Raw genomic sequence first — 16,288 nt, forward strand, 5'->3', positions numbered from 1 at the left:
TAGGATAGTACTTTATAAGACTCAGAAAACCACGTAAATAATTATCCCTTTGTCACTGCTATAGGTGAGCCACTGTTTATAGTCTGTGGTTCTCAATAGGTGTCAATTTTGCTCCCCAAAGGGACATGTGGCAATGCGTCCCAACTGAACTGTCAAAACTGACGTACGCAACTGGCAACTAGTGAGCGGAGAACAGGTGTGCTGCTCAGCATCCTATATTGCACAGAACAGTCCCTACCACAAAGAATTATCCAGCCCAAAATGTCAATAGTGTCAAGAATGAAAGACCCTAGTTTATAGTTCTGACTTTATTATCCAAAAAATAATGGACCAGAATCACTACAACCAATTCGATCCACTTAAAATAAAACCATGAGACAGCTTCATCAAAACACACAAAGCTATCTGCTTTAAACTCCCATCTCTTTACTTATTTTTAAAAATCTAAACAAACAAACAAAAAAGGCTTACAAGAAAAGAGGGGTAAAACTGATAATGAAGAAGAGAGAGATGTGCAGCAACCCTGTCCTTGAGTGAGCAATCTAGTGCACTAGTAAAGTCTGCCTCAGAAAGGAGCACTGGGACAGACCCTTGCTGAACTCGTAGTCAGTATCTTGCACAGCACAAACTCCTTATAGGAAGTACACCTTCAATGCACCCCTCACATAGATCCGTTGATTCTCATTTTTCCTGCATGGGAAATTAAACCTCATAAAAGTTATTTGGTTAGAGCCAAACAGGCATTAAATAAGAGAACTAGGATTCAAATCCAGGTCTTCAGACACCAAAGCAACATGCTCTTAACCATTCCACCAAATTAAAAAGTTTATTTTATGTAAGGGACTAAATCTTTGGAAGGATACTCAGAGAAATGTTGAGTATGGTTACTATGGATAATAGATACTAGGTGATCTTTATTCTTTGAACTTTTCAGAATAGTACAGAAAGAATCTTTGAAAAGATAAAACTTAAAGGACTTTAATACACTAGGCTCTACTTACTAAGTTTATAAGCCCAAAGTGAACTTTTATTACTATTATTATTCTGCTGTTATTAACTTGAATCAGCTACATCAGAAAATAGCAGGACTAATTAATAAAGAAAAATATAGACTCCATTTTCATTCACTGTTGTTTGGACAACTTGGTCCCCTTAAGAAACTAGTTTGTGCTCTAGCTGGTTTGGCTCACTGGATGGAGCGTCGGCCTGCGGACTGAAGGGTCCCAGGTTTGATTCTGATCAAGGGCATGTACCTTGGTTGCAGGCACATCCCCAGTAGGGGGTGTGCAGGAGGCAGCTGATCGATGCTTCTCTCTCATCGATGTTTCTAAGTCTCTCTCTCTCTCCCTTCCTCTCTGTAAAAAATCAATAAAATTATTTTAAAAAAATAGAAAAAAGAAACTAGTTTGTTGGCTTACAACTGGGATAATTTCCAAAAGAATTTTTTAAACAATTCGTGATATGAGGTAAAAGCTTTAAGCAGACAGAACCTACTAGCTCACTCACATGCTGACCTAATGTGATATGGTTCAATGTTGCTGTCAATTTAAGGCTTCATTTTATTTCTTTCTACACATAGGTTGTTTAGAAAGTAACAGCCTAAATTCTTACTTTTTTTTAAAGCATAGATGCCATCTGTCTCTTTAGATACAGACTTATCTAGCAGGCTGCCTACAACTTTGAAATTGTATCTGTGCTCTTGTGTCCAGAAATAAATACATAACACTTTCTTCTCCTCTTCATAGCAACGATAGCATTGTTATTGTTTCAGTCCACATTTATTAAACACTTAACTACATGATGGAGACAGACACATTACATGCATTTCCTCATTTAAAACTCACTACATTTTGGCTCAGAGGATAGAGCGTCGGCCTGCGGACTGAAGGGTCCCAGGTTCGATTCCGGTCAAGGGCATGTACCTTGGTTGCGGGCACATCCCCAATGAGGGGTGTGCAGGAGGCAGCTGATCGGTGTTTCTCTCTCATCGATGTTTCTAACTCTCTATCCCTCTCCCTTCCTCTCTGTAAAAAATCAATAAAATATATTTAAAAAAAAAACACTCACTACAAACCTGTGAGGTAGACACTGTTATTGTCCCCATTTTGCTGATTGGAAACAGGCTTGAAGAGGGAAGTAATGAGTACCGGTACACATAGAAGTAAATGGCAGAATCCAGGCATTGTGGCTCCAGAATCCCTATAGCAATGCAAGCCAAAGAACAGTAATGGAACTCCTTCTCATCCAGCCCCTGAAGGATCTGTATCAGAATGGACTGTTCCACAATACTGTAACCAATCCATCAAAGCCATGTGCAAATATTCAAGACTATTAGGTAAAACAGTGATCCCACCTCCTGCTGCCTCAGCAGCCAAAAACTAGGTTTAATGGTGGGAGGTACAAGAAGAACAACTGATGCTTATGTAGCCAATGAACAATTAGAACACTCTTCACTGGTCAGTGTCAGAAACACCACACCACGCTGGCTGGTGTGGCTCTCAGTTGATTGGAGCATTGTCCGTGAACCTGAGGTCACAGGTTTGATTCCTGGTGGGGCACATACCTATGTTACAGGTTCAATCCCTGGTCAGAACAGGATGCGACCAATTGATGTCTCTCTTACATCTATGTTTCTTTCTCTTTCTCGCTCTCCCTCTCTTCCCCTTCTCCTGCTCCTTCCCCTCCCCCCTAAAATCAATTACAAAAACACACACACAAAAAAACCCCACAAGAACATCATTATTCATAATAGCCAAAAATGGAAGCAATCCAAGTAAGTGTCCAGTGATGGATGAATGGATAAACAAAATGTTATTATATAAACATATTGTGGAATATTATACAGCCTTTAAAAGGAACAAAATTCTGACACATGCTACAAGGGACGAAAAATCGAAAACGTTATGCTAAGTGAAATAAGTGAATCACAAAAGGCCAAAGACTGATTCCACTTTCAGATTCCACTTTCTGGTAGAAGAGCATTTTGAGCTGAGGAAAAATAGTGCAAATAATCTGAGCAAGAGTGAATCAGTCAATAACACTAGTGAGGTTTAGGGTGATGATTTTGGAAACAAGATCAGAGAGGTGGTGAGAGGCCAGATCCCATAGAACCTTCTTGGCCATTGTAAGGACTCTGTCTTGAATCTGAGCAAAATGAAGTGAAACAACAAATTGCTATTTCTCTCTCTCCCTTTCTCAAATCAATCAATCAATAAAAATTTTTATTAAAATAAAAAATAGCCCTAGCCGGTCTTGCTCAGTGGATAGAGCATCAGCCTGTGGACTGAAGGGGTCTGGGGTTCGATTCTGGTCAAGGGCACATGCCCAGGTTTCAGGTTCAGTCCCCAGTGGGGGGCATGCAAGAGGCAGCCGATCAATGATTCTCATCATTGATATTTCTATCTCTCTCTCCCTCTCCCTTCCTGTTTGAAATCAATAAAAATATATTTTAAAAAATAAATTAATTAAATAAAATAAAAAGAAATCTAAGCAAAATGGGATCAACTGCAAGGTTTTAAGTATTCCCTAGCAAGGATCTATAACTTCAAAGGATCATAGATTTCAAAAAGATCATGCTGCCAGTGGTGACAAGAACAGGCTACATGGCCCTGACCAGTTTGGCTCAGTGGATAGAGCGTTGACCTGCAAACTGAAGGGTCCCAGGTTCGATTCCGATCAAGGGCATGTACCATGGTTCCGAGCACATCCCCAGTAGGGGGTGTCCAGGATTCAGCGGATTGATGTTTCTAACTCTCTATCCTTCTCCCTTCCTCTCTGTAAAAAATCAATAAAATAAATTAAAAAAAGAAAAGAAAAAAGAACAGGCTACATGTAGAGAGGCAAGTGCAGAAGCAAAAAAACTGAGAGGCCATTAAATATAGCAAAAGATTAGAATCAGGGTGGTAACAGTGAGAAGTGGTCTGGATCTGGATGTATATGCTGACTGGATGAGGCACATGAGAACAAGAAAGGAGTTAAGGATGACTCCAAGTTATTAGCCTAAACAAACAGAAGAATAGATGTTATTATCTGCGATGGGAAGAAGACTGTGGGAGGAGCAGATTTGAGGGAGAAGATCTGGATATAGGTTTTGGACATGATGAGTTCAAGATTTATACTGGACATCAAAGGGAAAATGTTGAGTAGGAAGTTTATTACCTAAGACTGAAATTCAGGGAAGAGGTTCTGGTTAGAGATACACATTTGGGAACTGTCATAACATAGATCAGGCCGGTTTCATAAAACTTCTATGATGGATGGATATGTTCTATATGTGCACTGCCCATATGGTAACCACCAGCCACATGAGACTGGAAATGCGGCTAGGGTGACAGAGAAACTGAATAGTTAATTGTAGTTCATTTACATTTTAAAAAGCACATGTGGCTCATGGCTACATATTTAACAAAGCATAGTATTTAAAGCAATGTGATTGGATGAGAACACTAAATGAGTGAGGTTTGGCAGAGAAGACGTCCAAAGATTGGGCACTGGGGCACACCAACGACATGGGTTATTTGTGATAGGAAGAAAAAAAATGAACCAACCCAAATTTCTAGCAACAACAGAATAGAAAAATAATTAGTGGCATATTCAAGTAAGACTGTCAATCAGCAGTAAATGCATACATCTATGTGAACAAATCTCAAAAAATGTTAAGTGAAAAAAGTAACTTAAAGAAGAAAATTATAAATGTCAAAAGCAGACAAAACTAAGCAATATACTGTTTAAGAATATATTCAGATTGATAAAGCTATAAAGAAAATCAAGGGACTTATTATCCAAATGTAGAATAATATCACCTCTCCAGAGAAGGTTGCAATTGGGAGGCGAGTACAGAAGGCTTCAAAGTTACTGGAAATATTCTATTTCCTAACTAGATGGTGGGAACACAGATGTTCATTTTGTTATTCTCCTTTGTTCTATATACTCTGGCATGTATAATATTAAATAACATATATATGTATATATATATATATATATACACATATATATACACATATATATATAGCAGTACATTGTTAAATTTCAAATGGAAATGTCAAAATCTCTTTAAACCATTAAGTTCAGAAAAAAGGAAAGATAACTCTGGGTTGTATAAGGTCTATAAAGGACAGATTTAGTCATATAAAGAAAAGAGGGAAGGGCATTCTAGAATTGGGAATAAACAGGTCATGTATAAGAGACAATAAATTAGTGAGTCTACTGGAGAAGAAGAAAGTTAGGTTGAAAAGTTAGGCTAGGGCTAGTTCCTGAGATGCTTAAATACTGGGTCAAGGAGTTTGGACTTGATGTAGAAATAGTGCAGAACCATTGATGGTGTCTAAGTAAGACAATAGCACAGGGAAAGTGGTATATCAGTCGGATTAATCTGATGATTAGGATTAAATAGTAGGAAGACAGAAGGCTGGAAAAATCAGTTATTAAACTTGTAGATGTGAGATGTCAGAGAAAATGCTGGTGATCTGAATGTTGATGGTGATGGAAGATCCAAGTTTACCCCGAGAAACTAGGATGAAAGACTGAAGAGAGTTTGGTCTTGAAAATAGGATTATGCTAAGTGAAATAAGCCAGTCAGAGAAAGATAAACACCACATGATCTCACTCATTTGTGGATTATAGAGAACAACATAGACTGATGAAAAGGGACAGACCCAAAGACTGAGAAACAGCGATCAGGCTATCAATCCCCAGAAGGAAAGTAGGGGAGGGCGGGGGTAAGGGGAAGAGATCAACAGAAGGACTTGTATACATGTATATAAGCCAAACCAATGGACATGGACAACGGGGGGATGGGAGCATGAGTTTGTGTGTGGGGGGGGGGAGGTTGGGGGTTAATGGGGGGGTTGAGGACACATTTGTAATACCTTAACTAATAATAACAAAAAAAAAAAGAAAGAAAAGAAAATAGGCGGAGGGAAAAAGAGAAATTCAAAAATTACACCAATTTTCAAGCTAAAACTACAAAAATGATAACATCAACATATGCAAAATTAGGGAAATCAATAGGAAGCTGGTTTTGAAGGAGGACCATTCATTCAATAAAGACATCAGGCAGAGTGTGATATCTTCCCCTCAGAGAGCAGCTTATGAGTCCCCCCTCTTTTTTTAACAATTACATATTTTTAGTAGACAAAGAAAAACTATATAGTTGAGGGGGGGGGGAGAATAAAAGTTTTTATAGCTTTCAACTCTATAAGAATTTTGTAAGCCCTACTTTTCAACGAAGAGTTGCGTGATATAAGTGCTGTTGCTTTTCAAAATAAATTGAAAGAAATAACAGAACACAAAAGTGGAAATGGTTAGTAAAAAGTCAGAGATAAAGGAGTGCAACTACTCACTATTGAACTGAAAGCTCTTTTGAGGACAAATTTTATCACTTTTTAAAAGTATTTTAAAAGCCTGAATCTTAATAGCTAGTTAAGTCCCACCTGGCACACCACTGTTTCCTAAGCCTGGAGAATAGAGAGATGCAAAGGAGAGCTGCCTGCAAAATGACATGACTGATGCCCAAGTGTTTTAAGCGGTTGCCAGGGGCTGGGCTATCACCTCCAGGTTCCCCAATAATACAGGTCATTTCACAAAGCCCAAATATATCCAATTTGATTGAACAGAAGACAACGAAGCTGCTTTTCAAAATGAATTGACTTTATACAAATGCTTTTAAGATCATCTCTTTCACCCTAGCCGGTTTGGCTCAGTGGATAGAGGGATGGCCTGTGGACTGAAGGGTCCCGGGTTTAATTCCCATCAAGGGCACATGCCTGGTTTGCCGGCTCGATCCTCTAGTAGGGGGCGTGCAGGAAGCAGCCTATCAATGATTCTCTCATCGTTGATGTTTCTCTCTCTCTCTCCCTCTCTGAAATCAATAAAAATATTTTTTAAAAGACTATTATGTTTAAAAAAAAATCATCTCTTTCTCAAACAGTAACAGGAAATGAATGCCGTAACAGAGCTCAGAATCTGAGACTAAACAGACATGAGGTAATCCCAGCTCTTCCAATATACAGCAGTGGAACCATCTCTGTTAGTACATTCTTTCGACCATGGAGGGTTGATTACTACCTTCCTTAAGATATGAATATATGCCCTACCTAGTTTGGCTCAATGGATAGAGCCTCCACCTGCGGACTGAGGGGCCCCAGGTTTGATTCCAGTCATGGGCACATGCCCAGGTTGTGGGTTCCATCCCCAGTGGGGGGCGTGCAGGAGGCAGCCGATCAATGATTCTCTCTCATCATTGATGTTTCTATTTCTTTCTCCCTCTCCTTTCCTCTCTGAAATCAATAAGAATATATTTTTTAAAGAGATATGCATATGTGGTAGCTTCAGATGTTAGTACTTTTCCTTCTTAAAACTACACCCAGATCCTTTTGATTGGACCTGTATTTTTCTTAATAGCATCAGACACTAATTTTTAGCATGGAGCATTCTAGATGGTTCATCTCATTCATTATGTTTTGAATCTCCTGAATCTCCCTCTTTGAAAACAATTGTATCGTGAGCTCTTGGCTGTTCAACCCATGCTCTGGACTCCACCAATGAAAGCGAAGAGCCGTGGGAGAAAACCATCGAGAAAAATCGAATTGTAGGTACGCCGTACAAACCTTTCAGTTGTATAAAACTTAAAATCAATGCTTTCTTTGAAATCACAAATTCTGCACACTGGAGACAATATGAAGCTCAACACAGCCTATTAGCAACAAATTAAGAACAAAAATTGTTCTGACTTGAAGGAGGGCCCAGGGATGCACCTTGCCTATGCTTATTACCCCCAATTCTCTGAACTCGGGGATCTTTTAGCATGTTGTAGCGGATACTGCAGGGACAGAGGAGGAAAAACAAGTTCCACAGATCTTTTATTTGCATGCAGCCTTCTGAGTACCATTACTGCCCTCCTAGTTCAGGCAGTCAAGACTAAGTCCCAACCGGTTTCTCTGCCCGAGATCTCTCCACGCCCTCACCTCCTGCACACAGCCACCAAACCAATTTCCTAAATCACCAGTTTCATTACATCACTCCCCACCTCAAAAACACTTAATGGCTCCCTACCTCCTAGTCACTGGAAGAAAGCCCAACTAAAATTCAAAGCCCAGGCTAGCATTATCCTAATTTTTATAAAACAGGACCTGTTTCCTCCTAATTCCCCCCACGGAAATTCTCTAAGGCTGCAACTAGACTAATCCGCTCACGGTCCCCCCCAAGAAACAGACTAGTCTGCACCCCTGGGCTGGATTACAACCACCCCTGCCTATCCTCCGCCCTCCTCGGCCTTTCCCCCAAAAGGTCAGCGCAGACCCCGTCCTCCTTCTCTGCCCCGAACTGTGCTCCTAAAAAGCACACACGGCCCACACTGGACATCTTCTCACTCTCTTCAGACATCCTTTCTAGCTGGCAATTCTCCCGTGGAAATGCAATCCGCTCCAACCAAGACAAAGTTCCTTGGAGGTGGATCCCACGCTAGCACTCACACAGAGGGCCTATCACAGTGACTCGCACTTGCTAGGTCCTGGATAGTAAAACGAGAAGAAGCGTTCAGATGATGCAGGTGCCGATGATGTGGGGCCAGACAACACTGCCCATCTTTCCCAGTCCCTCTTAATTCACAGTAAAGGGGACTCAGCGTTCGCTTCAGGGCCGACAGTATCAAGTGCACACGGAGCAACGAAGTGCGGCGAGCCCGCCACCCGAGGGCAAAAACCCTGCGTCCCGATCCCGGCTCTGGCCACAATCCCTGCAACGGTAGGGAGATCCTGCGTATCGGCTGGCTCAGAGGCAAAACAAGGGAGCTGCCGGGATGGATCCCAAAGTATCCTTTCCCCAATTCCCCGGGAAACGCAGCAGTCGTCTACCCGCTCCGGCGGAGGCACGCAAACTTTGAAGGTTCCCACCGCAGGCATTTCCATGGAGCTGCGAAAACTAAGTCCCCACAGGAGAACGCGGGGCGGAGAGGAAAGCGGTCCCCCTGGACCCCAAGGCCAGGGACAGTCCGCTCGGTTCCCGGCCCCTCACAGGCGGACTCCCCTGAGAGTGTCCGGCGCGGGCCCCAGGAGCGGGCCCGGGTGACTCCGTCCGCGCCCGCGCCCCGCGCCCCCACACTTATGACACTCGCCGCGTGTCCCGGGTCCCGGCCCCCATCCGCCCGCACCGGCCCGAGGGACGCCGTCCTCTCTCAGCAAGGCCCCTCGCTCCCGCCGGGCGAGCCGCCCTGCTGGGCCCCGGAGAAGCCTCGACGCGGCCGTCTGGGGCCCAGGCCGGCGGGACGGGCGGCGTGAGGGGCGGCGGCGGCGGCGGCTTTAAGTGCTGAATCACCACTTTGCAACCCGAGCTCCAAACCACGGTGACCCGCGGGCCCCGAGGGCCCGAACGCTGTGCCCCACTTACCCACAGAGGCGTTGGGGGGGCAACAGGCGGGCGCCGAGGGCCGAGCGGAAGGCGCGGGGCGACGCGGGGTGCAGCAGCCACGCTAGCAGGTACCGCATAGCCCGGCGCAGCCGCCGGGATCACAGCGAACGACCGCTTCCTCCCAGCGCGGAGCGCCGGCCTGTCCCACTGCGCATGCTCAGTCCGCGCGCCGCGCCGCCTCCCGGGAGCCCCCGAGTGGCCGCCGCGCCGGGTTTTGCCTGGCGCCCGACTGGGCGGGGCGGCGGACGGCGGGCGTCCCAGGTCTGAGCGGGCGGCGGGATGGGGTCCGGCCGGGGAGCTGCGGGGGCCCAGCAGCCAGGCTTTCCCAAGTGGGGAGGGTCCCGGCTGAGTCACACAGCACGTGTGAGGGCGGCGATGTGTGTCTGGCTGTGTATGTGGCGGGGGGAGGGGGGGCTCACAGGTACCGTGTGGGCACTAGGGGGCGGGGTTGGGGGGAAACCGGGGGGCTCACAGGTACCGTGTTGGCACTAGGGGCCCGGTCGGTGGAGGCAATCCCATTGGCTGTCCCCGGCTGCACAGGTGTTGGAACAAGGTCAGCCAACCAAGCTGCCTCCCAGAAAACAAATCCACGCTCTGAAAGGCCCGCGGGCTCCCTCTAGAGCGCGATAGGGCTGTGGACCACGGGGTGGGTGGAAATTGAGGGGGCTTGAGGGGGAGTTAGACTATTGGGTTCCACCGGTGGTAGGCCAGGACCCAGAGGGAAGTATCGATCCTGGGGAAGCTAGCTGCCCTTCAAGGAGCAAGATGTATATGGAACAGGCCATGGCAAAACTCCCATTTAAAAAACAGCAACCCGCATATACATGCCGTACTACAGCTATGGTCAGTGTACTTAAGTCATTATTTGTAAAGCGAGACTTGTTGCCCTGATGGCTTTATGATATTTTGCATCCAAGAGCAACCTAATTAATAATTGTTATGGCAAAAAATCCTATCTAATAAAAGAGAAACATGGTAATTAGCCATACGTCCACTACCCTTCCCATTGGCTAATCAGGGCGATATGCAAATTAACTGCCAGCCAAGATGGCAGCCGGCAGCCAGGCAGCTTCAAGCAAACATGAGGCTTACTTGCTTTAGTGATGGAGGACTCCAACATTCCCCGCCTGCTGCTGCCCAGTTTGAAACATTGTTACAAATATAGAAGTAAACAAAACCCCAGAAACCTGCTTTCAGCCAGCCGGGATCTCAGAGCTGGAGTTGAAACAGAGTTTCGATTATAGAACCCAAACAAACCAGATACCTGCTTTCAGCAGCCGAGGCCTAAGAGCTGGAGCCAAGCCTCAGAGCTAAAGCTGGCCCAGAATTTAAAAAAAAAAAAAAAAAAAAGGAGCAGTTGGGAGTTTCAGTCACCCGCCAGCCTGAAAACAGCCCTCAGCCCCTCACCCAGACTGGCCAGGCACCCCAGTGGGGACCCCCCACCCTGAAGGGTGTCTGACCAGCTGCAAACAGCCATCATCCCCTCACCCAGGCTGGCCAGGCACCCCAGTGGGGACCCCCACCCTGATCCAGGACACCCTTCAGGGCAAACCAGCCGGCCCCCACCCATGCACCAGGCCTCTATCCTATATAGTAAAAGGGTAATATGCCTCCCAGCACCGGGATCAGTGGCTCTGTGTGTGACAGGGGGCGGGGCCACAACCTCCCTATCCGCCCTGCTCTGTTAGTGACAGGGGAAGGCGCCCCAACCCCCTGATCAGCCCTGCTCTGTGCCTGATACAGGGGAGCTCCCCAACCCCCTGATCTACCTTGCTCTGTGCATGACAGGGTACGGAGCCCCAACCCCCCTGATGGGCCCTGCTCTTTGAGTGACAGGGGGTGGTGCTGCAACCTCCCCATCAACCCTGCCTTGAGTGTGACAGGAGGCGGTGCCCCAGCCCCCCAATCGGCCCTACCCTGAGAGTGACTGAGGGTGGCATCGCAACCTCCCAATCTGCCCTGCTCTGTGCATGACAGGGGGTGGCGCCCCAACTCCCCAATCAGCCCTGCTCTGAGCCTGACCAGGGGCTGCACCTAGGGATTGGGCCTGCCCTCTGCCACCCAGGAGCAGGCCTAAGCCAGCAGGTCATTATCTCCCAAGGGGTCCCAGACTGCAAGAGGGCACAGGCTGGGCTGAGGGACCCCCGCCCCACCCCCCCCCCCCGAGTGCACAAATTTTTGTGCACCGGGCCTCTAGTAAAATAATAATTGTTATGGCCCAGTCGGTGTGGCTCAGTGGTTGAGCCTCGACCCATGAACCAAGAGGTCACTGGTTCGATTCCCCGTCAGGGCATATGCCTGGGTTGCGGGCTTAATCCCCCGTAGGTAGAAGGCAGCTGATCCGTGATGTTTCTCTCTCTCTCTATCCCTATCCCTTCCTCTCTCTCTAAAAATCAATAAAAACATTTTTTAAAAATAATAATTGTTATGAATCTGACTTTGTATTGCATTATTTTACAGGGTCTTTAGGGAAGAGTGTGATTAGGGATGGTGACTCCCTTGCTTATGTGGTTTAGGTTTCTGATGTGGTGGACAGAAGACTGCAGCCAAAAGCTGCTCTGAATCCTATTATTGCTACAAATGGGAATTAGGAGAAGGGTTCTTTGATCAAGTGGATGCCTCATCAGAGAGGTAGAGGTGATCTTTTTTGCAATAGGGTTTCAGCTAAAGGCAAACCTTGGGTGGATGAAAACTGAGGGACTGGAGATAAGGGCTCCTAGTGAAATGCAAGGTAAAATTGCACCACATTACATTTTAGCCCCAACCCACCTGTATTCGTTTCTTGTAGCTGCCATAACAAATTACCACAAACGTGGTGGCTTAAGACAACGGAAATGTATTGTGTCACAGTCTGGAGGCCCGAATCCCCAAAGCAAGATGTCAGGGCCACAGTCCCTACAGGACTTTTCAGCTTCTGGTAGATGCCAGCTTCCTTGACTTGTGGGAACATCAATCTCTGCCTCCATCTTGACATTGCCTTCTCTTCTGCATGTCTTTTTTTCTTCTGTCTTTTACAAGGACATTTGTCATTGGATTTAAGGTACATCCAGGTAATCTAGAATGATCTTATCTCATCCTAAACTCAATTACATGTGTAAAGACCTGTTTTCCAAACAATGTCACACAAGTTCCTGGGATTAGGATGTGAACATATCTTTGGTGGGTCACCACTCAACCCACGACCCCACTTTTCCAGGCTCTACCCCCACCCTCTACTCACTCTAATTTATGCAGCTATCAGAACTAATTGATTATTATAACAATCCTAACTTGTCAGTGCTCTACCAATTTTTAAGACCTATTGAAATGGCATTGCTTTGCCCCGCCAGCGTGGCTCAGTGGTTGAGCCTCGACCTTTGAACCAGGAGGCCACAGAGGTCATGGTTTGATTCCCAGTCAGGTATATGCCCAGGTTGTGGGTTGTGTGGGAGGTAGCCAATCCATGATTCTCTCTCATCATTGATGTTTCTATCTCTCTCTCCCACTCCTTTCCTCTCTCTGAAATCAATAAAAATAAAATTAAATAAATGGCCTTGCCCTAGTTGGTTTGGCTCAGTGGATAGAGCGTCGGCCTGCAGACTGAAGGGTCCTGGGTTCAATTCCCATCAAGGGCACATGCCCGGGTTGTGAGCTTGATCCCCAGTAGGGGATGTGCAGGAGACAGCCAATCAATGATTCTCATCATTGATGTTTCTTTCTCTCTGAAATCAATAAAAATATATTTTTAAAAAATAAAATAAAATAAATGGCCTTTACAAAACTTATCCTTATTTCCATCTCTCACATACCCCAATGTAAGTAACCACTCTCTGATCAGAGCTACCAGAGTAGTTTGCCACTCAAAAGGCACTTACTTGGATTTTAACTTTTCATACTTGTAAGAAGCAGATTAGGTATGATGTCTTAGTCATTTTTTTAAAATATGATTTTTGTTTGTTTTTGTTAATCTTCAACCTGGGATATTTTTCCATTGATTTTTTTAGAGACACTGGAAGAGAGAGGGAACGACAGAGAGAAACTTCAATTGGTTGCCTCCTGCACGTCCCTGACCAGGGCCCAGTCCAGGGAGGAGCCTGCAACTAAGGTACATGCCCTTAACCGGAATTGAACCTGGGACCCTTTGGTCTGCTGGCTGATCACTCCATCCACTGAACCAAACTGGCTAGGGCTTAAATATGTTTTTTTATTGATTTGAGAGAGAGAGGAAGGGAGAGGGAGAGAGAAACATCAATCCTGCTGTCTCTTGCACTCCTCTTGCTAGGGATCAAGCCTGAAACCCTGGCCTGTGCCGGGATCGGGAATCAGACTGGAGACCTCTCTAATCAAACTTCTGGTGCATGGGACAACGCTCAACCAAATCACACTGGCCAGGGCGTTAGTCATTTTTGTATATCACCTAGCAGCAAGCACAGTGCTTAGTTAAATTAATGCTTGTCAAATATATGTTTGCTAAATCTGATTACGCCTGAAAATGTAACTACCATTTATAGAGAAAACAGGGGACAATAATTAATTCACATTTTAAGGATACAAGCCGCAAAATTAGAATGTTTGAAAAACTATAGGACAAATGACCCTATTTCTTTAACAAATAAATTGCAAAATAAAAAAGAAAGGAGTGCCAGGCTGGTGTGGCTCAGTTGGTTGAGTGCTGCTCCATGCACCAAGAGGTCACTGGTTCCATTCCCAGTCAGGGCACATGCCTGGGTTGCAGGCTCAATCCCCAGTACAGGGTGTGCAGGAGGCACTCAATGTGTCATTGATGTCTCTCTCTCTCCTTCTCCCTTCCTCTCTCTCTAAAAAATAAAAAAAGCATCTTCTTAAATATATATATACTTTAAAAAGAAGAAAGAAAAGAGAAGCCTACAGATTAAAGGGGACTTACAATTGACAAGCTATGACAAGATGTTTATAAAATTTTACATGAAAAAGCTCAGGAAGACCCAAGCCAATGTGGAAGAAAAATCTAGAACACTTACACTACCAAATATTATTATTATTAAGCTATAGTAACTGAGATAAATATCATGGCCTGAGAGCAGACAAATAGGCCATGTTAAACTGGTAGTATCCATTAAAGCTGCATATAAGCATACACTATGACCCAGCAATTCCATTTCTACCTATATACCCAACAGAACTAGAAAGCAAAAAACAAAAGATACATATTAGCCAAATGAAATGTTTGGTTCTTGTTTGAATCCTGATTTGAACAAACCCATTATGGAAAAGAAACACGAGAGAAACAAGATGGCGGCATAGGTTAACGCCAGAGTTTGCTGCCTTGAACAACTACTTCAAAAGTGAAACCAAAAAACGGAAGGGACATCACCCAGAACCACAGGAACGCTGGCTGAGTGGAAGTCCTACAACTAGGAGGAAAGAGAAACGCATACGGACACTCAGAGGAGGCGCAGTGCTGAAGTCAAATTCTGAGGTGCGGAGTGCGTGGAGCGGGCTGGCGGTGGAGGGCGCGGTTGGCATTTTCAATCGGGAGGGAGTCGCAGACTCTGAGCTCCAGATCCGGGCGAGTCTTTAGGGACCCAGACTCAAACGGGAGAAGCGGGACTGTCTGGCTTCGGTCAGAGCGAGTGCAGCTTTCTCTCCGAGCTTTGCAGCGGTTGCTGGGACTCAGAGAGGCAGAGCCCCTGGGGACAGGACTGAGAGCCGCCATAACTGCTCTCTCCGGCCCACCCTATTGATCCTGTGCGACTCCCCCAGCCCAAGCCCTGCACAGAGGCATTTGCCGGATAGCCTCAGGCAAAGGCTAGATTAGCACCTCCCTAGAGGACAGAAGTTCTCTCACTGCAGACACAGCTGATTCTCATAGCCACTTGGCCTGGAGGTCAAACCCTCCCTGGTATTAGCTACAACAATCAAGGTTTAACTATAAGACTGCGAACAAAGACCACTAGGGGGTGCACCAAGGAAGCATAACAAAATGCGGAGACAAAGAAACAGGACAAAATTGTCAATGGAAGATATAGAGTTCAGAACCACACTTTTAAGGTCTCTCAAGAACTGTTTAGAAGCCACCGATAAACTTAATGAGATCTACAAGAAAAATAATGAGACCCTCGATCTTATATTGGGGAACCACCTAGAAATTAAGCATACACGGACTGAAATAACGAATATTATACAGACTCCCGACAGCAGACCAGAGGAGCGCAAGAATCAAGTCAATGATTTGAAATGTGAGGAAGCAAAAAACACCCAACCGGAAAAGCAAAATGAAAAAAGAATCCAAAAATGCGAGGATAGTGTAAGGAGCCTCTGGGACAGCTTCAGGCGTACCAACATCAGAATTATAGGGGTGCCAGAAGATGAGAGAGAGCAAGATATTGAAAACCTATTTGAAGAAATAATGACAGAAAACTTCCCCCACCTGGTGAAAGAAATGGACTTACAGGTCCAAGAAGCGCAGAGAACCCCAAACAAAAGGAATCCAAAGAGGACCACACCAAGACACATCATAATTAAAATGCCAAGAGCAAAAGATAAAGAGAGAATCTTAAAAACAGCAAGAGAAAGAAACTCAGTTACCTACAAGGGAATACCCATACGACTGTCAGCTGATTTCTCAACAGAAACTTTGCAGGCCAGAAGGGAGTGGCAAGAAATATTCAAAGTGATGAATACCAAGAACCTACAACCAAGATTACTTTATCCAGCAAAGCTATCATTCAGAATTGAAGGTCAGATAAAGTGCTTCACAGATAAGGAAAAGCTAAAGGAGTTCATCACCACCAAACCAGGATTATATGAAATGCTGAAAGGTATCCTTTAAGAAGAGGAAGAGGAAGAAAAAGGTAAAGATACAAATTATGAACAACAAATATGCATCTATCGACAAGTGAATCTAAGAATCAAGTGAATAAAT

The 16,288-nt window shown here is 45.1% G+C and overlaps 1 protein-coding gene across 2 annotated transcripts in view; it reads right to left on the reverse strand.

Annotated features, from left to right (window-relative positions):
• The window catches only part of IDE (insulin degrading enzyme), an 85,230-nt gene extending 74,508 nt beyond the window's left edge, over window positions 1-10,722 (reverse strand). For both annotated transcript variants that reach the window (XM_081104335.1, XM_081104334.1), the window contains exon 1: window positions 9,385-10,722. In XM_081104335.1, coding sequence (XP_080960461.1) covers window positions 9,385-9,482 — 98 coding nt within the window. In that variant the 5' untranslated portion in view covers window positions 9,483-10,722. The remainder of the gene's footprint in view (window positions 1-9,384) is intronic.
• Between the last annotated feature and the right edge of the window lie 5,566 nt (window positions 10,723-16,288).

This window comes from Myotis nattereri (genome assembly GCF_964212035.1).
Source record: "Myotis nattereri genome assembly, chromosome: 13".
Taxonomy (NCBI): Eukaryota; Metazoa; Chordata; class Mammalia; order Chiroptera; family Vespertilionidae; genus Myotis; species Myotis nattereri.